This window comes from Pteropus alecto, unplaced genomic scaffold, assembly GCF_000325575.1.
Source record: "Pteropus alecto unplaced genomic scaffold, ASM32557v1 scaffold81, whole genome shotgun sequence".
NCBI lineage: Eukaryota > Metazoa > Chordata > Mammalia > Chiroptera > Pteropodidae > Pteropus > Pteropus alecto.
This window is the reverse complement of record NW_006433378.1, coordinates 16697588-16722955: the sequence shown is the minus strand read 5'-3', so window position 1 is coordinate 16722955 and position 25368 is coordinate 16697588. Positions and strand designations below refer to the sequence as shown.

At 38.2% G+C, this 25368-nt stretch overlaps 1 protein-coding gene and 1 pseudogene across 7 annotated transcripts in view; one reads left to right on the top strand and one right to left on the bottom strand.

Moving 5' to 3' along the window:
* APP (amyloid beta precursor protein) overlaps positions 1 to 25368 on the top strand; it is a 239864-nt gene that overhangs the window by 128876 nt on the left and 85620 nt on the right. For 2 of the 7 annotated variants that reach the window (XM_015586507.2, XM_006908243.3), the window contains exons 6-8: positions 451 to 653; positions 17173 to 17340; positions 19610 to 19666. In XM_015586507.2, coding sequence (XP_015441993.1) covers positions 451 to 653; positions 17173 to 17340; positions 19610 to 19666 — 428 coding nt within the window. The remainder of the gene's footprint in view (positions 1 to 450; positions 654 to 17172; positions 17341 to 19609; positions 19667 to 25368) is intronic. The other 5 variants (XM_015586509.2, XM_015586508.2, XM_015586511.2 and 2 more) reach the window with 3 other exon arrangements.
* Positions 11771 to 11888, bottom strand: LOC112476881 (annotated as a pseudogene).

Genomic DNA, 25368 nt, shown 5'->3' with positions numbered 1-25368 from the left:
AGTTCTCTCGTTGTGTTCTCTCAGTTTTGACAAATGCATGATGTCGTATGTCCACTGTTAACCGTATTTTACAGAGTAATCTTACTGCCGGAAAAATCCCCTGAGCTTTGCCTCTTCACCTCTCTTTCTCACCCTGAACTCCTACCAAACACTGACCTTTCCGTGGTCTCTATAATTTTGCCTTTTCCATAATGTCACATAGTTGGAATCATGGTATCCTGCTTTTGCAACTGCATAAACTAAGAAGAGCTATGAGCCAGGGTGAGAAGTTGCAGATCTCCCGTGCTGGGATCGCGCTTTGACCTGGTGGCTTCACGCCTCGTGCACGTTGTTAGTTCGGCGCCATGTCCCCTTTCAAATTCCCAGAATTCCTTGTCGGCGACTTTTTTTTTTTCCTTTCCTGAAATGTGTTTAAATGACTATCACCATGACTTCTCTTTCCTGCTCCAGTGAAGACAAAGTCGTAGAAGTCACGGAGGAGGAGGAAGTGGCTGATGTGGAGGAGGAAGAAGTGGAGGATGGTGAGGATGATGAGGATGGTGAGGAGGCAGACGAAGAGGCTGAGGAACCCTACGAAGAGGCCACAGAGAGAACCACCAGCATCGCCACCACCACCACCACCACCACGGAGTCTGTGGAAGAGGTGGTCCGAGGTAACCCTCTGTTTACTGGGGTTTTCTTTCATAGGGAAAAGGAAAACATCATAGCAGAACTTGAGATTTCTATCCAGTCTGCTACCGCTGCCTCCTCAACCAAACAATACAACAACAAAAGACAATTCTTGTGCTTTTGTTGAACTCTTTTTGGTTAACAAGCAGTCCAATAATTTATTTCAAATCTTATGGGAAGTCCTGCTTATACCGTCTGTTCTGTCCCTTGCGCATGCTGCTCAGCAAATCCCAACTAGTTCTCCAGAATGCCACCTGACCAGGTGTCATCTCCTTTGACAAAGGCTGATTTAGTCAGGTGACCTTCTTGGTACTCCCCTGCAAGTGGGCATGTGTTACACGCTATTATCTGTTGCCTCTTTCGCCAGCTAGGCTGTGAGCTTTTTGAAGGCAAGGACTGGATTTTACTTAGTGTCCTGCAGAGTACCTGCCTTACAGAAAGTTCCGTTAAATCTTAGTTGAGCAAATAGTTGCAATTAGAATTCATTAAAGAAGAAGAAGGATATTTGCTGAGTATCGCATTATTTTTTGCTGTGAAATTTAACTTTGGTCGATTTGCATTGTCTTTATTTATTGGGGGAAGCGACAGTGCCTTCTCTTCGAGAGGTAGATATAGTGTCAATACCTTAAACTTTTCCTTTTCCGTTTAATTAACGCTCCTGCTGGGAATGTTATGAGCTGAATGAACTAAAAAATTTCCCTTTTGTCTCAGTGAAATAAAAGCAAGCATTGATATTACAGTGAACAAGCAAATGTCATGGTAGCAACTAGTGAATTCTTGGGTTGACTTTCTTAAAGGATATTTATATGTTTTACAGGTAGCAAAAGGTAGTCCTAGAATTAGATGGAATGAATATGGAGGCAGTTATTGAGTTTCAGTGTATTGCAAATACCTTTAAAGTCTACCCACTAATGTTACAGCAGTGTAAGTCTCTCACTTTTTATTAAAGTAAAATTATTTTAGCTCCGTTGTTAAATTGGAGCATAAAATGGGATACTGTCTCTGCCTCAAGGAGATTCCTAATGATCACTGTAGTATCTTCTCTTCATTGCATTTTTATAACTTTATTGAGGTACAGTTTACATATAAAATTCACTCATTTTAAGTGTATCAGTATGTAATTCAGCGGCTTTAATAAATTTACCAAATTATGTGACTATCACCATAATCTAATCTTAGAACATTTCATCACCCCAGTAAATTCTCTCACACCCATTCACAGTTAATCCTTGTTCTCATTAGGAGCCCTGAGCAAAAACTATCTTCTTTATATCTTTACAGATTTGCCTTTTCTAGACATTTAATATAAGTGGGAACATACATGGTCTTTTGGTGTCTCTCTCCTTTAACTAAACTTAGTGGTTCTGAGGTTCTGCATTTCTTTAACTTGTAGTTTTTAAAACTGAGATGATTCAGAGTTGAATGCTCAGAGTTAGTTTAAAATTCATTTTAAGTATCAAATATTCTTTAAAAAAAGAAAGCTACAGTACAAGATGGATGTTTATCATTCCCTACTTAATGACAACTTCTTATTTGATTTAGCACATAAGTGCTTGTGTAAGTAGATATACATTTAAGTAATGTACACTTTGAGCCACTGTTTTTAAATAGCTGTGGAATCATTTCCCAGGGTATTTTCATATGCTCGGTAAGACCATCTGTGGCAGATCTGGCCAAATGAGCTTGTTAGCTTCTATTTTCCTAGCAGGGAAAGAAAATTTTCAGGGCTTTTCCTTTTGAAACCTAAAAGGCATGTGGCCACAAAATACAGCAGCGAGTCATCTGCAGTGAGATTGAAGTTCTCTTGATCTTCATCAGATAGCTATTTACATAATAATTAACGTTCACGTATTCAGCGTTAGCTTTGGAGCCCCTGTTTAGTTTAAGCCATTTGCTAAGCTCAATGGAGTATATGATGAGAACACACAGGATAGCTGAGCCTCGTGGATGTGAAAATCTAGTAGGAAATATACGTCAAAGAAATACAATCGTCTGTATTGTAAAAAGTATGGGCCCAGAGCCTACCTCAGAGGAAGAGATTGATGCTAGAAGGGTCTGTGGAAGAGATGGCATTTGCAGTAGAACCGGAAGTGCTGGTGGCGGGTCTTCTGATGGGTTTTGTTATAAGGTACTTCAGGGTTGGTGGGAATAGCAACACCAGTACAGTGCCGTCAGAAGGCACTGGGCGTGCTTGGGAGGCTGTCAGTCCAATGTAAACAAAGCAAACATCTTACGTAGTAGAGTTACAGGAAATTAGGTTGGGACTAAAATGTGGAGACCGTCAAGCCAGGCTGGCAAGTATGGACATAAACTGAGGGTGATCAGTTCAGGACCTACTATGTGTTGAGATTTTTTTAGTCGAAACAAGGAAGAGATTTTGCTTTGATGTTACCGCTGTTTAAGGGGGCCGAGTGAACAGGAAGGAACATAACTCATATAATTTCAATGTTAGGATGCCATTGCTAACCTTAAGCCCATATCCCACACCAAGACAGAATTCTCTTGCGATAATCAGAGAATTATGTTATGTTCTAAGTTAACAGTTCTTTTTGCTTCAGTTTTTCTGTAAATGTAGCATTTTTAGATATTAAGATAGAAATTGCGGGGCAGATATGTTATAGTACTTTCTGTAGAAAGACAAAGGCAATTAAAAGAGAATTTAGTTATAAAAATCTCCAGGCTAGAGACGCAAAAAAAAATCGCCTTAAAAGATACCAAGTTAATAATGCGGATTGCAAGAAGAGAATGAAAGCGACCTTCTAAAAGCAAATATCTGGTCATATAGAGGTACCAACTGTTAATGCCAGACATAGAAGAGCCTTTACTGGGAATTCATCCACTCCCATCTAAGACTCCTGAAATGGACAAAAGCTATAATCGAGGCAGATATTTCTGGGAAAGGAGGCCTAAGAGGAGAAATAGTTTATGGTGTCCATGTCATGGTGTCCATATTGTGTCCATGTCAGAGAGTGTTCTGTATTCCCAGCTCGTTCTAATAAAGTCGATGTTTTCGATGGCAGCATTAAAGTACCAGCTACATAGAGTCTTTTCCCTCCACAAAGCCCTTTTTCCATCCTTCTTTAGTGTAGAAGGTGAGTTATGGATCTTCCTGATGAAGAGCAAAAGCAATGCCACAGGTGATTGTTAACTTTGTAAAGCTCTAAGTACAAGTAGCTTGCTCCTGTGCTGAAAATAAAAATCAGAAGTGACTAACAAAGAAGCGATATTGAAAAGAGACTTAAAATCTAGTTTTTGATGTTAATGTTTCAGTGCCCGAGAGAAAACGTGATTTGCAGCCGTACTTAATAAGAAAGTTGTTTCTTTATTACTATATTGCTACTTCATTGTTTCTTCATTAGTATATTGCTACTAATACAAGTCTTTAATGTGCTTTATTAAAACAAAAATACTTTTCTACAATTTAAAAGAAGTAGGCAGAGGGAAGAAAAATATGGGACGTTTCAGCATAGCCATAAAATTTCCAGCCATTTTGTGTTAGAATCGATGATGCCACAGAGGAAGCTGTCAGTTCTGTGTTTTTGATTCCGGTGGGGAAAGGTGGTATTTGGAAGTGAGCAGCAGCATCCAGCCGGCTCTAAGAGTTATTGTTTTGGGTTGTTAAGAAAAACTTGGATATCGATCTAAGGGAATATACTAATAGCAATTTGAATAAAACCACATTCAGACACGTGCTCCTCATTTTTTGTGTTTTTAGCAGTGATTACACTGCATAAACCCAAGATGTCAGGGTGATTTCTAACCCACCCATGAATTCTAAACTCTGATTAAACATGAGCGTTGTACTAAAGGATGTATGCTTTGATTTATTCTAGCCAGATTTGTCCATCCAGAGTAACTCTGTTGTTTCCCTTATGTTCGTTTGTTTGGCAAATGCACATTATGCCCCCAGCTGATCGCTAGGCACTTTGCTGCTGTGGAATATGTAATGGGGAGTTGACTGTTCCTGGGTTGTGGCCGATTGGGCTGGAATTCGCGTTTTCAGAATCACCACTGCCTTTGTCCTTTCGGGTAGTGGTTCTATCTTTTAAGCTTTGTAACTGTGCCGTGTGGTAGAAATTTTACTTCTCCATTTAAATCCAAGGCAACTAAGGCCAAGAGAAATTTTCTTTCAGTTTCTCACGGCTACAAAGCTGGTAAGTGGTGAGGATTTGAATCTGCAACATTTTGACTAATGTCAAAATTTTCCTTTTCCTTTTGTTTGTACACAGTATTTCAGTTTAACCTGTGCTACCTTATAAATGTGTATGCTTTTGCTACAGACATATATTCATCTTATTGTTATTACACACTGAGCATTTAGTAAATTTTAGCATTCTGATTTAAATAATCATCATCAGGGGTCAGCAGACCCCATTTGTTTACACATAATCTGTGGCTGCTTTCAGGCTACAGGGACAGAGTGGAGTAGTTGCAGAAGCCGCCATATGGCCTGCAAAGCTGAGAATATTTACTATCTGGGCCTTTATAGAAAACCTCTGCTACTGATCATTAGAAAAAACTAGGAAGTGCTTTGTATTTCGGATACTACCATGCCAAGTTCGTTTCATTAAGATAGTTTTATTATGATTAGAGACAGACTAGTATAGGCAATATTTATGAAAGAATTTTTAATTATTGTATGACCTTGGTCCAGATAATTAACCTTGGTAAGTCTGTCTGTTTCGTATGTATAGTGTAGATGCTGATATGATGTTGCATGTTTATTGTACAAATTACTTTAAATGGTCCGTGTCAGGTACTTACCATAATGCTTGGCCCGTGGTGCTTTAGTTCATTTTACAAGAATAGGCTACCCAGAAGTAGCTCCTAGCTCTACAGCCTCCTAACTGTATAGATTCGTACCAATCCGATAACCTTTACGTCCCATCGCTTCCTTCTGTAAAATGGGGCTAAATAATACCTACCTCGTTTTAATCATCTTGTGAGGATTAAATGAAATAATCCATTGGAAAACACTTACGTTACTGGTAGACAATAAGTGCTCAGTTAACAAGGTGCTATGGTTGTAGTGGTTTTAGGGCATCATTCTGATCCTCCAGAGAACTAATTCTTACTAGTAATGAGGCATGCTAAAGGTAAGCCAGCAGATGGGCATCTTAATTATAAAAAGCATAAGCGTGACATATCTATACCTATTGGTATAAAAGAGGTGATGTTTACAGACATACTAAGAATGAAAAACAGCTCATAATCTGTTTCTGGGTCAAAATACTTTTGTGAATATATATTGTATATTAAAATACCTGTAGTTAAATTTTATATCTGGCTGAAAATTCAACCAAGATAGTATGAAACACCACGGCATTTCAAGGTAGTGTTTCATTTCTTATGGGTATTTTGAACCTCTTGGAAGTTCATCAGTTTAATGGACAGAGATACTGTTATAGGTGACTTTTTAAGCATCTCCTATGATGATGAAGTTTGAAAGTTTGATCTAAATGTTCCTTGCCTTGGGCTAGGACTAAGCTTCACAGATTAAATGGTTGTCCTTCTCCCTCTGGTAACCATTAATCCGGGAGAAGCACCATGTGATTTACTGCTGTACATTCCGCCAAGCATCCATCAGGCACTCCTGGGGACTTACCTGCCATTGCACTAGTCGCTGGAGGCACAGGGATATGAACAAGGTGGCTCGCTCAGGTTGCTTCCAGCCATCCCGGCACAGTCACTCCTGGGGAGAAACAAGTCTCTGCGATCTGGCTGGGAAGGAACTTTGGTGGCATGGCAAATAGCAAGTGCTCAGCCTAGAGACAGAAGCTTCAACTAAGGCATTGCCGAGAAGTTGACATTTGAGTGACTTTAACGGAAAATAGGGATTTGCCAGTTAATGGGGCACCAAATGGAATGACTCCAAGAAATATCATAAATCATTGATCTCAAGGGTAGAGAGGAAAAAAGCTTAGCCTAATTCTCACATCTCTGATGTTACCTGTCTGTAATGGATGTGACCCTTACAAGGTACCCTATAATTACTAATAGAATTCTTGCTTATCATTCTTATTTAACTTTTCACAAAGTTTAGGGGAAGCTGTGAACTTGACTTGCCGCCAACATGAAAATGTACCCACATACTTGTATCGGAGGCCTTAGAGCAGCACGCTGCCTCAAAATGAACTCGAAAACTCCATGGAGAGTTCAAAAACAGGGCAAAGGGATGATGGCTCCTTTCGAGAGGAAGCCTTTACCTCTGTGTTGGACCAGAATGTAGCATCCTTTCTAATGATGTCAAGAGAACTAGTGTCAGCACCAGGCATAGATGTGACAGGTCACAACCTGTTAACTTGTGCCCCATGGCACGGCAGCCATTAAATTTTGAGCTGTTTGATGTACTCTTGATAGAGGCAGAGTGAAGCATGGCGCTGACAAGCTTCTTTCTATTTAGTTTCACGGTCCCAGTTTAAGAAAGCCCACTCAGGTAGTTAGGGTATTTAAAATTTGAGAGTGAGGAACAGAGCCATATAACCAATTGTGTGCATACATTTATAATTTTCTTTTTAGTAACAAATTTATTGAGATGTAATTTGCATATCGTAAATTAGATCGATAAACATTGCATATCGGCAATGTTTAGTTACTTCTCACCTTCAAATTCTACCCTCTTTCATTGTGTCAAGATGCTTTAATTTAATGTTCGAATAGTGGAAATAAAATGCTAAAGGCATTTTAATACAGTTATGCCCGAATTTCTTAAAAATAGAAAAACATTTTCAGTCCAATTCAATTAAAAGCCAGAAACTGGATTTTTTTAAAAAAAATCTTAGTCTTTCTCCCGTTTCCCTCTAACTCAGTTGCTATTCAAAAAACATAGAAGTGCCTTAGACACAACAATGGTATATGCATCTACACAATGCAGAGTTGGCAATTAAGAAAAATAAGTCAAACCTAGTATGAGAAATCTAGCAAATGAGAGAGCGTTTGTTGAAACACGCGAGTCTTTTTCATAGGCACATCTTTTTACTAATCCATGTCTGACTGAGTAAGGGTTCAGATTTCCTTGAGCAAGGACAGAGTTGTGGATTTTAATGGAAATCTTTAGTTTCCCTGTAGAAAAATATGTTCTGGAGTTTTTAATCACCAAGACCATACATAAATTTAAGAAAAATAGAGAGATAACCCCACCCTCATAGTTACAGCCTGCTTTCTCTTAGCCTCAAACTGTTTTGCCCTCCGAAAAATCCATCTTTGGTTGCCATGTCTGACCTTTTGATTATGTCAGTGGAAGAGGGGGAACACAAGGGGAGACCGAATGTCGTAGCAAATTGATGTTGAAAAAAACCCTTCATCCTTCTTTACTGCAGCCCACATTTTAAAACATTAAGAGACTCTTAAAGTGGTAAAAGGAGTTTAAAACAGAATTGTTAAAAGTGCACTATATTTAGTTTATAATGGTAGGACTATTCAGGGGTTTAACTATGAAGGTGAGGTTATCTCTCTCTCTTAAGTTTATATATGTTCTTGGCGAATATAATTTTTGACACAGAATATGAAAGTAAGAAAAGAATGTGGTTGTAAATTTCATGTTGCTTACATGTGGCTTTAGGTTCCTGATGCTTCATGATAGGAACAGAGAAAGACCCGTTGGCCAAGTCACGTGACTATATCTGTTGTGGAATTTAGAAGCATTTGTTGCCCAGGATCTCTGAGGTGCTTGCGATGGCCGCATAGTAGCCTCAGTCTCATGAGTGGGCAAAATTACTAAAATGCAACATGAAGCCTTCTGATGTGTGCTTGGCTGGTGGCAGGGCTTCTCAGCGTCAGCGTTATTAATGTTTTGGGCCAGACAGGTCTTTGTTGTGGGGACTGTCCTGTTCTTTGTAGGCTGCTTAGCAAGATCCCTGGCCTCTACCCACTAGATGCCCGTAGCACCACCCACCCCAGTTTTGAAAACCAAAAATGTGTCTAGTCATCTCTAGCTGTCCCCTGGAAGTGGATAGGGGGCAGATCTCTCTCGCTGCAAACCTCTGGGCTGTGTATCGAAATCCACAGTGATGTGCAGCTTTGAATATAAGAGCAGAGAAAATACCCCTCCAATACTGTGTCTCGTCTTAATGTCAGCTCTAACCCCTAACTCAGTGCTTTGCACATGGTAGGTGGCCAATGAACAATGTTATTTGAGAATAAGTAAAATAAACAAGACATATGCTTAAAATGAAGTTGATACTCAGTATGGCAAAACCAGATATTTAATACGATGTGTAATGTTGTCTCATCGTTTATATTTTAGAGACAGATCAGCTTACAGTGTTTATTTTTTTTAAATATTGCATATGTGTATTTGCCATGTAGGCAGGGAGGGGTGCAGGAAAACTGTTTTTCTAGTTTTGTTTTTCTGTCTTCCCAAAGAGATTTACTCTCCCCTGGTGCACTGTTACAAAATAGCAGATGGTGGTTAGCATTCATGTAGCAGTCAGGGCTACTGCTGTTCTCAGCTGGAAGCTGCCCATCTTTGCTGCTGGATACTGAGGTAGGAAACCAGTTAAAATGGCGAGGTGGACACACTCAGTCTCTCCCAGGAAAGGACATGGAAGAACAGGACCATCCTTCTAACCCCTGACTCTCATATCTAGAAGCATCCTTTTTTTGCAATAACAGCAATGCCATGTAATTCTTCCTTTACAGAGAAGTGGTATACAGGAGATAAATTCCAAGCCTAGTGATCTTTCTTTGAGTATCTGTCAGCTTTCTTGGTTATTTTTCCCAGTAAAACAAATGCTTTGATAGTTCCAATGTTCTGGCATGTTATAAGAACAGTATTACTTCAATTCAGATTTCTGAGAAGTCACAGACTTAAATATGAGTAAGAAAATTATTATATTGGTATTGAATTTAAGGCAGAAGTATTAAAGCTGTTTTAATGTTGCTTAAGACAGAACTTCAGGACAAAGTTAAATATATACATATAGTCTTACAATTCTGCCACCATATGTTATATTCCTCACCTCCCAAATATATGTGCACTTCTTTTAATAAGCAAGTTTTTCCTAATTCTTTCCCTCTGGTCCTTTTAGAAAGATTGAATCTTACAAATTTAATTTTGACATTCCAGCTGCACAAAAAAGATGGTTGATCGTGGTGCTTCTCAAACACCGATGTCCGTGCACGTCACCCGAGGCAGGTGTTAGACACAGATCCTGAGCCAGTAGGTCTGGAGTGGGTCCTGCGTCCCAGGTCATGGTGGTGCTGCTGGTCCTTGGACTGAAGTTTCAGGAGCGATCTCTCGTAGCGTTTCATGACCTCCATTCTGCGCCAATTTAGGAGGTCGAGGCAGGGAGTAAGAAACCGAAAGGGAAAATCATCCTTTTCAATGTCGTTATTGTTCTTAAGTTATTATCAGATGTCACCAAGTGTGAAAGAATCCTGATATGACTTCCCAGCGAGCAATTTTATAAAAATTCAATTGTCAAGACACAAAGCAAATTAGAAAACTCTTAGAATTTCCCTATTTAATTGTTACTAGTTTCATGTGTGCTCTATTTCTTCTCATCCATGTGGTATGGCTAGCTGATACTTGCTAGCCTGTAAAAACTGATTATTAAAGTACTGAGGAATTTTGTGAGCCACAGCCATCAGGAGCTTGAAATACCAGTGGTGGAAGTATTGACATCACGGAAATCGGCCAACACTATAAATCGGGATGCTTAGGGTTGTTTTTGTTTGTTTGATTTTCTGTAGACAACCAGTTTCCCAGATACCCTGCCTCACTTCCTCTTATTTCCAGCAAAGGACATGACATCTTGACTTGTCCAGAGTTTGGAGCTTCTTGTCATATTGTGTTTTGCTTCAGACTAGCCACACAGCTTAGGGAAAAACAAGTTTATTCCCATATAACAGGAAACAAAGGTAAGAAAAGTCATAGGGGTGCCCTTTTGTGGAGGCTTGCCAACACAGGAATGCTGATTAGTGTAAATTCTTTAGAAGGACATCTCCTTCATGTGGCGTTTTATGAGTAATCTCCTATCGTGGAGGGATGTGAGAATCGGGTCAGGTGTAATTGGAATGACAGATGTATTGGATAGCCTTAGAGAATCAACACAATTCAGTAAAAGACAAGTCAACTGCAGATATCTTCTAGAGACTTCCGTGACAAATTAGCACCCGTCATTTCGTACTGAGTCAGTGATTTCATTACCAGCGCAGCTGTTCCCATCATTTGTTTATTTATTTCAACCGGTATTTGAGGCTTACATGAGATTTGACATAAGACTTTAGTTGAAGCTTGCTTGCCTAATATTACGTGCCTCAGTTTCGTAAAATATGATTAGTAAGTAATAAATATCCGATCATTTATTGCCCTGATCAGAGTAATTTTCTATTGTACATGTGTTTCAGTGATTACTTGGCTCATATTTGTAAGCACATTATAAATTTTCTTTTTCAGTAAAAGAACATGTATATGGTTGTGAAAAATATATTCTTTAAAAATAGCTAGTTTTCTAGCATGTTGACTTTTTAAATTTTTCATCCATAGGAATAAAACACAATTTTTCTGCTTATTCTTTAATGGAATAGAAAATCGGTTCTAATAGCTTGGGCTGATGAAGTGTCACCCAATAGTAATATTTAGAATTGTAGCAATAACTTAACCAGGCTGAAAACTAAAAGTTGACATAAATGGCATTGAAGTCATTTATTTTCATTTTTAATGATTAAATGATTAGGCAGATATGTCAAAATTTATTTGAAATATTAAAGATAAGCATGCTTAGTAGATTTTAATAGGTCTGTCATTGTTTTCATTTTATTTTATTGTTAATATTAAATAGCTGATATATTATGAGGTCAAATTATATGTGTCTTCTATCATTTGCCCTTTCTACTTTAAAATTGCAAAGTCTATAACTTTTAATTCAAGGAAAGTAGATATATTTGTACCATATATGAACTTTAATTATGCATATATTCTTGCAGCATATGGAGAAATTATACTATATAATTGTTTTTACAAGATTGGAATATACAGTTCCTAGCTCTACTTTATAATTTTATTTATTTATTTATTTATTTATTATTTGCGGGGGGGCGGCGAGGCAACCGTTAGTTGACCTTGTCAGCTTACAATCCCTTATTTTTTTATTTTTTACGCCTACAGCACCTGGTCTTCCTTGGTGGTCTCCCATCTAAGTACTAACCAGGCCTGACCCTGTTTAGCTTCCAAGATCAGATGGATCAGGCTTGTTCAGGGTGGCATGGCCATAGATTTCCTAGCTCTATAAATAACTCTAGTTATTTAGTTATTTATTTATTGATTTGTTAGTTTTATTATTCAAGTGGTTACATTTTCAAATTTTGTAAATTTAATACACTTTTATTTTACATGCATTCCTATAATATGCGAATAATAGAAATTCATTTATTAAAAATGAAATAATAAAAAGTTTTACTTTATTCTAATATTATTCTTCAGTTAGTGCTTTATTTAAAGCTAATTATTTGCTAATCTGTTAACTTTGCTTTTTTAAGAAGGCATTATAATTATTGAATGTTTGAAAGTGAGGATTTTTCTCCTCCTTTTAACAGCCATCTTTATGCTGAATTTTTTAAAAGGTGTAAAATTAGCATTCTAACTTTGGTGCACTAAAAAAAAAATTGCTCCAATTTCAAATCCATTCAGAGTTAATTTTCTGTGGCTAAGCATTATTTTTTTGAACAGCGAATTGCATAATCATGTAATGCAGAGGAGCTCTAGCTCTGCTTCTATCTTATGTTTGTAGAATATCGATTTTTAGAAAATGGAGTTTAGTGTCGAAACCAGCGCAAACCTCAGCAAGGTCTACCTCACAATTTCCCATTGCTAGAAAGGAATTTAAAGGAAAGTTTCTCAGACTGAGACTTACAGCCCTTTGATGGAATTACTCTGAAATGATAAGAGATTCGAGGAAAGAGACATGATTAGCATTCTGTGGCAAATTGAACTACCAGCATTCCTCACAAGTATAAAAAATGCACATGGCCTTTATTTCAGCACATAAAACTTTCATACTGCTTTGTGGACACGAGCATTTAAGTTTATTAAGTGGTCTTTGTTTTGAAGGGTGAGTAGAGATGTTACAAAAGAAGAGATAAACCTTTCCTGCCAGCAGAATTCAGCTAAATGGCTGTTAGGAAACTATCTGTGATCTTAAAAGTTTAAGAATTAAATATAAATAAATAAAATTTTTGTTCCTTCGATGTCCATTTAAGTCTGCGCCTATTTTTCTAGCTAACTTTAAACATTCTCTTTCAGAAAGATTCCAGCTTCTATTATTCGGGGAAAATTTTCTCCTACATTATTATCTGTAATATTTACTTTGAATAGATATAAAGGTGAATTGAAATTCAAAAAATAAATTTAGCAGATGATTTCAAAATGTGTTTTTCTTTATTTTAAATGAAAAGAGAATGAAGATGAGAAAAGGAAAATGCAGTTTTAATTTTCAGATGAACTGTTTCAGGTTACAGTAATAAAAGGTCTAATTTTACATGCTCTACATTTAGTGGATGATAATTGTAAATAATTTTCCACTGAGTGATTATAATAATCAATATGAAACACATTTTTCACACTGAATTTTTTTGAGTGATTGCTATAGAATAGGAAGGAACAAATTTTTCCATTCAAAAAGAAATAATGTAAACATAAGTATTTAAAGGCTCTTGAGATTTCTTTTTCTCTGAATTTAATCATGCAGCTTATAAATGATATATTTCAGGATTCAGTGCTTTAACACTCTTCTACTTTCTTAGAATCTTGATTGGCAATGGTAATTTCCCATTGCTAGAAAGGAATTTAAAGGAAAGTTTCTCAGACTGAGACTTATAGCCCTTTGATGGAATTACTCTGAAATGATAAGAGATTCGAGGAAAGAGACATGATTAGCATTCTATGGCGAATTGAACGACCAGCATTCCTCTTGTGTTTTTTTAATGTGGGGTGTTTTTTGTTAGGTTTTTTTTTTTTTTCCATGTTTTGGAAGATACTTATAGCTTCATATGCAGTGAAAGAATCAGTACCAAGATATCCTGGATAGTCTTCATCCAGTATTCCCTATCTATGGTGCAATATCACAGCTGTGAAGCTGACATTGATCACTTAACCCTTCCTCAACCCGAGCTGTTCCTTTCTTCAAAGAGTTATCTTCAGACTCTGAAATATTTTGGAGGCCTTCGCCTTTATACTTAATAACATCTGTATAAAAACTTTAACATAATACTTCCCCAGTACTACCCCATGCCCACCCTTCAGCCTCTCCCAGACTTAGCAATGGTTCTCTTTTTAACTACACATAATTTTTCTGAAATGGTGAAAGGCTAGAGAAACGTTCAGAGAGATCAAACACACATGCCCTGCGGTTGAGTAGGAATATAGTTATGAGTGAGAGATGAAGTGTGATACATTCCACTCAGTCCTGTCTGGAATCAGCGTTACTCCTCGAGGAAGGTGATGTTCTAGTTAGAATCAAAAGGAAAGTGATGGGAAATGCCGGGTTAATGGTTGACCAGTGATGCTGATAATCGGAAGGATTGTAACGAGATCCCCATTCTTGCTTGACCGAGCTCACTCTGGCATGGGGCAGCTGGGTGCCTTCTTTAAGGGCAGCAGATCAGAACCAGATGGATGTGGTGGATATCTTCGAGAGGTTCCAACGTGACAGAGACACAGTCTCACCCCTGTTCTTCTAGGCTCACAAATGTCTACTCCCCAATACGTTATGTATTTGACATTAGATTATCAATACTCTTATCATACCAGCTGTGACCATACGATGTTACCTATTTTATATGTGAAACACCATGAGATTGGTCGCTAATCCCCACCATGTCCACACACACCAAAGTATGAAACTATTTGGGGCCATTCTGAGTCAGTTTAGCAGACCCGATAATATCAGGAGAGCCAACAAAACGTCCCCAAATGGAGATCACATCACTCTTTTCTTTGCCTTTTTAGATTGATGGATTAAGATTCTTATCGGAGACTCCAACAAGAATTGTAGGCACCTCATGTAGTTCTTTCTTTTTGCTTAATTGACATGTAAATGATTTTGAATCTTGAATGCTTTTCTTGTTGATTGGAGCTCTACAAATTAACAGTAACAAAGAGTTTCAGAGCCATTTAGAATGATACAGAAGAAAAATAAAATGAATATAATTTAGAAAATGAGTGTGCCATTATGTTTCACTCTTGATGTGGGAAAACGTCAATATATTGTAATGTCATTTAAGTTCTGGACTGGAAAGTTTTGCCTCTTATCAGAAGAAATTGTAACTGGGTTACATAAGGGCAGAATACCTATTATGGATTATATCCTTTGATAATCATTCCTCCGTCCCGTTACTTAACTTGCACCCATCTGAAATTCTACGACTTTCACTTAGTACATAGAAGATATTAAAGGCATGTTTCCTGTCCCTGCAGAGCTGTGATGTATACTGTGAGGCCTGTGGCAGGCAGACAAATGTCAGAAGACACACATTTGGTGTGCTAAGAGGTCTAAAACATGAGAATCAGCTTGAATTGTTGAGGCCCAGTGAGTTGTGTTGCCCATGCTCCTATGACTTAGGGTCATTCATTCTGTGCCTCTGTTGATAGCAGTGGTCACTAGTCACTCCAGTGCCAACTATAGCCATAGTGTAGGCTCAGAAGACACCGTTGCCTTGTAGTCTCGTTGGAATTAGTACAGCCTGAAGAAGAGATGAATGAAAAGTGTTGTCATGTCTTAGAAACAAGAAATAGCACGTTCCATGAACATGTCTGATTGGTGAGGGAGATGGAGAGAAGGAGCAAAAAGCCAACCTGTAGGTGTTTATTACTACTGAAGATAAGGTCTGGGAGTAGAGACAGCTGATGGCTGTAGTTGGCAGATACCCTACATCTGGGGCTTGGTTTTTAGTTCTGCAGCCCAGAAGATGCTTTGTCAGTAACTCAGAGGTGATCAGACCCCTGAAAACTAACTTACCCTATATAAGTGAGAATGCTAGTCCTTTCACTTAGGAGGATAAATCGATTGCCTAGCAGATGGGATACTTATATCAACATGTTGGCAGAATTTCATCATACTGGAGAATTCTTTGCAGAAAGCAAATGAAAAAACTCATCATAGCTTGGCAAGCATGGACTTTCAAAGCAACAGAACTGAATGAAATGACTTTAAGGTGGGTGACATCGAACTTGATGCTTCTGGAGCCAGATACTTCCATCTGAAAATCACCCAAAGAGAGAGCCAGAATTATCTTAGATCTCTTCTGTTAACACCGAGCATTTCTCCAGCGGAGAGGTTAACACTCAGTGCTGGCTGCCCCTGTCATAATGGCAGCAGCTTCTGGGTTTGCCATCACCTCTTTGCCTTGGTTGTAAAGACCAATGAGTGGTGTGTATAGGGAAGTAAAATACTAGTTCTCATTTACATCGACATTGTGGATCTTTGTCTTTGAGTGATTCATTGGGGTCAGTCTGTTGAATATTCCTAATTTGGAAGCTCTGGGTTTTGCATGGCTTTTATCTTTTAGAAGAAGGGTGCTTTCCCCTGGTGTGTTAATAAAACTAACAATAAGCTAGACATCTGTGGATACTAAGGCATGAGCCTACATAGGGCAGGGCACAAACCCAGCTGGAGAATAGTTTTACTTCTTACAAAAGTGAATGTACATGGGAGGTAGGTTTCTTATTCTAATCACGGTAAAATGGAATTAGACAGGTTACTACACTTTGGGTTAATCAGGGATTGTGAACCTGTTCTTGGGGAGGGTGGTAAAGCATGTTGACGGGTAAGATGTATTTTAATGTAAAACAATACGTAGTATGTATTAACAAATTAGAGTTGGTTGACTCTGTTTTATTTTGGGGGACATTATTATCTAAAGGACAGATAAATATACAAATAAGATTGTTTTTAATTAGAGATAATTTAATCAACTTTAAGTCACATTCACAGGTATTACATTACATAAAGCTTTCAAATAAAGACAGTCAGTGGACAGACTGGCTCTCTTTGAAAACTGGATCACATGTAAAATATTGTAATTATTTTATATTTCAAGTCAAAGCAATCACTTATTAAAGATAATTAGATATTTGTGAGTTAAGTTTTTTGCATCTTAACCAAACACAATCCTTTTACCTTTAAAATTAATTCAAAGTTATCTTAAAAGAAATGCTTATTTTTTTATAGTGAAGAAATGTTTTGATGTGCAGACACTTTGAAACATTTACTATTAATCTAAAGCAGCTAAAAGATCTGTTCACCTCTAGCTAGAATCCTTTTATTACTACCATGAGTTACACTCATGAAACCAGATGTGAATGCACTGCTTTGTTTCGAAGGTAATCCTAATGTCCTGCTAGTTCATTAAATTCCTCGGTGAGTGTTTGGCAGATGCTGTCTAATAAACCCAGCACGAGTCACACTGGGAAGACCGATGCGTTAGAAAAATAAACGTGTGTACATGAACCGCGAGCCGGTACCTTTTCATGCTAAATGTGGTTCCCACATCTCCTCTGATTAGAGGTGTGCTCTGAACAAGCCGAGACGGGGCCATGCCGAGCCATGATCTCCCGCTGGTACTTTGATGTGACTGAAGGGAAGTGCGCCCCGTTCTTTTACGGCGGATGTGGCGGCAACCGAAACAACTTTGACACAGAGGAGTACTGCATGGCCGTGTGTGGCAGCGTCAGTAAGTGGACCTTCCTCAAGCCTGGCCACCTTTCATCTTTCTCGCCACTGACTATACTCCCTGTAACAGATTGGTTTTCCTGATTCTTGGGGTTGGGTCTGTTGCTACCACTAACCGAATGTCTGTCAGCCTCTTTGATCGCCAGGCATCTCCTCCAGTATGTTCGATTGTGGGCACACGTCTCGTCTCTCTCTCTCTAGTAAAGCATGGCCTTGGGTGTGTTCTCTTACTAGCTGTGGTGCATATGACTTGCAGTCTCTGGGGACCTTAGAGTGCTTCCCTTTAAGCCCAGCTGGAGTTGCTCTTTTGTCTTCTGAGCCGTTTTCTGCAAATGTATACATATGTGTTCGTCCGTGTACGTGTGTGTTCGAGTCCATGCTTGTGCACTACGTGTGCAAATAAGGGTTACCACTGGAAGCCAGGCCGATGAAGGTTCGGTTGCATGGATGGGTAAGGCATATTTGCTGTGATGAGAACCTTTACGTTATCTCATAACATGAGACTCTTTGTGGTGGCGAGGGAATGTGACCGAATTGAACACACGCACTTCCAATGCCAGGGGTAGACCTGTCGCTGTGGCCCCTGAGCTCACACGTGGACAGTTGCAATGCCAAGTTTTCATGTTTTCTCTTGGAATTAGAAAAAACTCAACGTTGGAAATTTCCAGTGACAGAAGGCCCAGGGAGTATAATTTTCAAAGCCTTTTCTCTTGAACTTGAAGCTTTTCATAAGTCTGAGAGAGAAACAAATGAAGTCTGGGTGACTTAAATTTGAGTTGAAACTTTTTCCACGAAGGTAGTTCTCAGGAAGTAATACACCAGACATATGGGACTTTTGTTCTTCACAGTCTTCCACATGAAATTCCCAATTATACTTAATATTTGTTCATGAGTAGGAAGTTTTAACTATTCAGAAAATAATTATTCAGCTTGATAAATTAAAGATGGAATTCAATAATTGTATATCTTTTTTGTTTTGTTTTGTTTTGTTTGAGAGGGAGAGAGTCCTGCCTTTTCTCCCATGTTTTGTGAAGGTGACAGTCACCATTTCCTGCTTGGGATTCTTAGGGATTATATAAATGGTTCTCCAGTGGGATCATAGGATTAAGCTAACAACAACAGGACCTGCACCAACAAGACCAGCTGTTGTGAAGCCCAGTATCTAAGTGGAATCTGATGGAATAGTTCCTGTTGGTCTCTTTTGTAAGAGATGACTCCACTTCTGTCCTGTGTGAGAGCAGGTGTAAGAACAGGCAACCACAAGGGCATCTGTCCTGGCTGGGATTGGATGATTGCACCTTCTAGCTCAAAAGACTCCTTTCTTCACTTTCAAACAAAGAAGTTAATTAGGTCAGGTAACAGGGAACACAATGGGGGATTCCGTCGCCTGGAGCCTCTGGAACAAAGGGCTTTTGTTAGTGATTATAACTGGTTTAGCTGCTGGGGGAAATTTTCTGGCGGATTTCCAGCTTTTTTCTCCCTTCCCCTTGAGGTGGATTTATTTTTTTGGAGTATAAATATGTATTTATATACTATATAAGAAAGAGGGTTTTTAAAACTTATCATCAGTGATGGATATGCCTCCAGAGTTAGAAATTGTCCCCCCTCAAAAAACCTTACGACAGCTCCTACGCACGCCCTCTTCGTTTGGTCAGTTTGATTTGACTCAGACTGAGAGCAAGGAGCAGGTACCACAGGTCAGATGGAGCCTCTGGAAGTGCCCTGGATGGCACACATTTTCCTGAGAGATTTGCAAAAGGTAGGTGCTCCCGACAAGACGTGATGGATAAGACAGGCAGTATTTAGTTTCAGGGGAAGCGGGTTACATAGTAATTTGTCAAGAAAGCAAATAGGAGAGGCTGAAGGTCAGCTAGAAAGGTGGTCAGATGAGTGGAAAGTAAAGCCTCAGCTGTAGTTGGAGCCGATAGCTGGAGGCCGCCCTGTGAACAGGTGAAATGATGGAGATGCTGGGAAGGGTGGATCAATGGGAATTGGTGATGGGAGCATGGGAGCAAGAAATGCTTCACCAGGGGGCCTGTACTACCTCAGACAAAATATCCAGCATTCTAAGGTGTTATTGTGGAAGTATATTTATATCTTTACTTTGGTTCCACGCTGGGGCCAAAACCTAGGATATTTGTTTAGTTTTTGTTTTGAATTCAACGATTTTGTTTTTTTCTTTGGTCAGTGGAATTCTTTGAGTGAGTTTCAGTCATCATTCCCATGTTTCTGTTTTTGTTTTTAGTTATGTTCTTTTATTTTCTCCGTAGTGTCCCAAAGTTTACTCAAGACTACCCAGGAACCTCTCCCCCAAGATCCTGTTAAACGTATGTTGTAATTTATTTCAGGGGAGGGGAGGTGGGGTGGAGGAGTACATTGCATGGCCGGATTATAACTCCAGCATCATTGCCCTCTCTCTTTGCATGGTTCTGTTTCTTGAACACCTGTCTTTTAATAAGATGTTTATTTTCATTGCCTTACTCGTCGTCATGTCTAATTTTGCCGGAAAACTTCAGATGTCGAGCTAAGGGCATCAACTAAGTTGCTTCTGTATCTAATATTTCTTTTCATTTAGGGTTCTGCAAAATGTCGTATATACAGCATTACTATTGTGTTTTATTTGGCATCCCTGTTTTATTTCCTAAAGCTGACAAGATGCCATGATTTAACAAGAGGCCATGTTTATAGACTTATTCTCCAGAAAAATATTTAATTATGCATGCATTGTACTAACTCCAGGGACTAATGTGTATGCACTGGCTTCAATTGTGTATGTTTTAAGACAGCTGTTAAGCTTAAGAAGTGAAGAACTATCTCTTCTTCCTCTCCCTGAATGCACAACTAGCGGGACAGAGGTGCCAAATTTCTCTTTTTATCATTAAGAGATAGAGAAAGAGCTTCCTACTGAGAAATGTTCTCTCAACCTCCCTTACAATGCTGTGCTTTGTGATGATTTCAATTGGTGTATCAGTCTTAGCTTGATTTAAAAACATGGTGTCAAAAATTACTCATTTTTATATTTGGATTATATCCAGAAATAGATTTATGTAGTATTAGGTTAGTGATAACATATACTGTCAATGCTTGTGGTTGCTAGGAGAAGGGACATAATTTCAGATGTAGCATAGATATAATGAAAATTAGCATGTATTATCTGTATTCTAAAAAATTTAGTCTCAAAATTGATGAGACCAATTATCTTATTTTTAAGATAAATTATAGTTGGAGAATTATGTAATTTACAAAAGATTTTATCATGGACCATAAAGTTTTTTAATGGCTTCCATTAAATTTAAATGTATTCAAATTATGTATAACTTTTGAAGGCTGTGGTTGTTACTACCATAATAAACATTCCTATGATTATGAAAAAGCATTCTTTTTAAGAACATGGAAAGTATGGCAGGTGAGTAGACATATAGAGGAGTAGGAAAAATTGTAGATATTAGACTATAAGATTGATAATACATTGATCCGCATCGTGTGTTGCATTTTACCAGGCATTTTCATGGATCGTTTACTTCTCCAAGGAATACTTTGTGGGCATTTTCCTCATTTGCTTTGCACACATGAGAAAATGAAACTTAAAGAATTTAGTGCCTTATTTCCAGCCATCAGACATAGCAGGACCAGGTTTGAAGTCTAGATAATACTGTGGCCGTGCTCCATAGTCCAAGTGGCCAAGTATTCGGTTCTGACATTGTTTTCTAGATTAGAAAAATTACACTTGAGGTTCAGAAGCACATTTTGAGAATACAGAAGCTGGTGGAAATAAGTGATTATTAAAAACGTATTTTCTAAATGCCAGGAATATAGCACACATCTATAAATTAAAATGTCTTTCCCACCCTTTTACAAAACAACAATTATTTTTACTTTAGTTTGCCATTTTAGCATGTAAAACAATTGTGTTTTCTCACTTTTATTAATTAATGGAAATGAACATCATCATTTCATAAACTTTTTTTCATGAAGTACTTGCATCCTCAACTTTTCCAAACAGACATTGAAAATCTTTTGTAATTTTCTCTTTCCCAGTGCCTTTTCTCCGTCTGCAGGTAGTGTGTTTGGGATCCTGATACCTTTTCATTCTAGGAGAGTGAAGTGTGACTTTGGCAGTTAAATTTTCTTATCTATCTACAGAGACCGTTCAATCACTGCAAGTGAAGGGTTTTGCAGTGCTAGTACAAACAGACTAGGAAAGCATATAATTTCTGGTTATTTATAGCCTGTGCAGCTCTGCTGTCTTATTTATAGCAAAGCTGCACATTTGAATCGAAAAAGTCATGGTCATCTGGAGGTCAAATGCAGATAGCAGCCTGGAGTTGGAGAAAATGAGCCAGACTGGAGAGGTGAGCGGGCCCATTTGACCTGGCAGCCTGGGCTTACACTTGGCTCCTTCACCAACCGAGGGCTAATTGGAAGGTATCTTTTTTCCCAAAGATGGTTGTTTTTACAGGTTTCTTGGTCTGAGTTGCTTCTAGTGAAATAATAAATGTGAAATGAGAGCGAAAAGGCTCTTCAGTTAAACTGATTACAAGGTGGTTCATATGGAGAAATGTGTGATACTCTACATTCATAAACACAGTAATTTTCCTTTCAAAACTTATTATAATTGGGCATTTTTAGATTTTGAATAGTTGTCATAAAAACAGATTTTGAGCATTCCAATTTTAAGGGACACTGATTTATTTATTTATTTTTTATTTTGTTTGTACCAAAGATAGACATCTAAGCTATCGATAGAATGGATAGTGACATGAGGCTAAGGGCTTTCATTTTTGTCATAAACTTATGGATATCCCATTTGGGATAAAGAAGCTTGCAGAACCCGAGTCGTTCCTAATATTACCTTTGTGTCTGCCCGTTTGGTACAGTGCAAAAGTTTCACATTTGATCTGCCCAGTGCAAATTTTGTAAACAGTAACATTACTTACATTAATATTTATTAATCAGTTTACATTTCAAACAGAGAGTATGATCGGTTTTTTCCCTAGTATTCGCCCCGTCAGATTGCATCTCAAAAGGTTAAACAAACTGATTACTTCATGTCATTTCATCTCAGGGAGCATCATGCTGATTTTTAGTCCACTGACTGCACCAAGGGTCACACCAAAGAGAATGACAGATGACCCTTTTGGCTCTTTTCCTTGCAGTGACTTTTGGTGCAAACAGTATCTACGCCAAGGTCTCTCGGCCCTGATGCTATTGACATCTTGGGCCAGATAGTTCATTGCTGTGGAGGCTCTCCTGTACATGGAGGATGTTTAACAGCATCCCTGGCCTCTACCCACTAGACGCTGGTAACACCACCCCAACTGTGATCATTAAAAATATATTTAAACTTTGACAGTTGTGCCCTGCGGGGGACAAAATCACCCCCATTTAAGAACCTCCAATCTAGACTGGTGGTGTGCCCACGTCTGATTCAGAGATAGAACTAGGCTGGTGTAAACAGGTCTGCTCTCCAGAGACTTGAAGGCATGTTAAAGTATTAGAATGCCTGAAGCCTCCAGTTCTCAACAGATGTTTATGAAATTGAATTTGTTAGACCATTGTCCTAGCTTTGGATATTTGCAAGTTAGGTAGAAGTTGCTGTTCTGACTGTAGTACTTTTGTTAGATGTCTCAGTTTTTCCACTCTTGCTAGAGAAGCAGGGACTAAACCAGCAAACCCTGGGTTGGAAATGCATGTTCACCATACACTACCTCATCCTCCTTTCTGTGTGTCATGCTTATTTCCCAGAATCCCAGCATATGCTAGAGAACGACCATCTGTAGAGATGACACAGAGCCTTGCCACACAGGTTACTCGGCGTGTGGGATAGATCTTGGGATCAAGTTTATGGCCATAGGGTCTCTGCCAGATGGGGGAAGAGGCAAAGAGTGATTTCTTCTCATATCCAAATGGCCCATGTATAAAAGAATATATGAGTGTGCTTCCAGAGACTGTGAGAAAAATTGGAACTTATCAAATCAGGCCAAACCAGCATCCCCAAGTTCTAAGGCCTCAGAAGCACACAGTTTGCAAACTGTAGATAACTCACTATGCGGCCTTTGAAGGCACGTGCCACCTTCGCCCCAGAGTTGTTTATCCTGTCATAACAACAAGGCCATTTCGTCTTTGGCCAGACTTGAACCATTGTTCTTAATCTATATATTGTTCTTAAGCTGTACTTATTCTTTCACAATAGTTGCTATTGTGAAATAGCAACTATTAGATCACATTACCACATTCCCCAATGCTAATGGAACTGTGATGTTTTAATGAAACTGCCGATCGGTATTAAAAACAATTAAAAGCATCAAAAGATGTGGTGGCATATTAAATTACAGGTCCCATCAGTGCCAGTGAATTCTGTTAGGTCGGCAAGTATGAGCAGCTTACATCTTTGGTATCCAGAACTGATTATTATATTTAAAAAAATGGCCTTTTCCTTCAAGCTGTCTTAGTAAAACCCTAGCATTGAAAATAATTGATCTGCTCAGCAAACCAGCATTTAAAAATTTTTTTAAAAAGTTTATTTACTCAGAACAGTAAAAAATGCTCATTATTGTGTTCTCTATTCTTTAGCTATTTCCAAAGAAGAGTAATTGAATAAAGGGTCGTCAAACTTTCCTGTAAAAGGCCAGACAGTATTTTAGGTTGTTGTAGGCCATATGGTCTCTGTCGTAAGTACTCAGCTCGACAATTGTAGATTGAAAGCAGCCACAGATAATAGATAAACGAATGGATATGGCTGTGTCCAATGAAACATTATTTACAAAAAGAGCAGGCTAACCCCTGGTTTAATAAAGCTGTTTCTTTTGAGCCTAGGATGTGCTGGTGATGAGCTAAGTATTTTGAGGAACCACCAGCAAAGTAAACCAAATACCTTGCTTTTTATAACCTGGCGGTTTCATTGATGTGATGAGACTCAAGTATGTGGTGGAATTAAATAACAATATAAAGCAATTTTTTTTTGGAAAGCTCGATGTGGAAGGCTGGAATAAAATGAAATTGTTTTTATCCTTAAGACCTCTCCATAGAGGTTAACAGTTTCATCTGGCTTTTCACTGCTACGATTGCTATGAAAGTGGACAATATTGAAGATTTTGACTTTTTAAACTCATCTTCTGAGTGTTAAGCAACTGTGACAGGTCATCCCTTTATGATCCACCATTAATGAAGTCGAAAATTACTTCCAACAAATTGAAAAAAAAAAAAAAAACACAATAACCGAAGGTTAAGAAATTCTAGATGCCAGTTATTATCACTTTTGCTTCACATATTTTTTAGATTGAGACTCAAGGGTGCTTTTAAATTTTGGTGCACGGTGTTAAGTAGGATATAGATATTAATTAAAATAACATCAGCATTCATCCTTTCACACTCGTTTCACATATTTGAGAAAATTCTCATGTCAGGACATGTCCATAAGACATAAAAAAGAAATGTAGCTTGACTAGAGTAAACGCAGCATAGATTACATTTTTATTACCTTGTGTCTCCACAATGCATTGATGGTCTGCCAACTATGATTGCACTGGCTATAAAATAAGTGTGATGCACGAGCATGTCAGGGAGAAGTGCCTTTGTTCTTAATTTTTTTCTTTAGAGAGAGTCTGGTACCACATTTAAGGATCACGAACTTTTTTTTTCCACATTATAAATAGTTCCTCTAACTCGGACTTGGTAGGGGTGATAAATATTTGAGTTTAGCATGTGTTAGGGATTTTGGCTATTTTGGAATTAGAGAGATGAAGCCTTTTTTTTTTTTTTTTTCTTTTTCTTTTAAAGCTGAGGTGGCAGTCTGCAAAGCTCTGCCATGTTTTGAGATTAAATTTTCACATAAAATCCTTCTTTACAGGTTTATATTTCACCTGTATATAAATTATCTTCACTGCATATAAATTATCCTCACTGCCACCTCTCATGTAAATCATAGCCATTTCAAGTGACAGTATTGCTAGCTCTGTATAAAACAGCATTTTCAGTGATAAGGCAGTGACTTATATAGGTTTTAATTTACTTTCATCTTCTGTTGTCA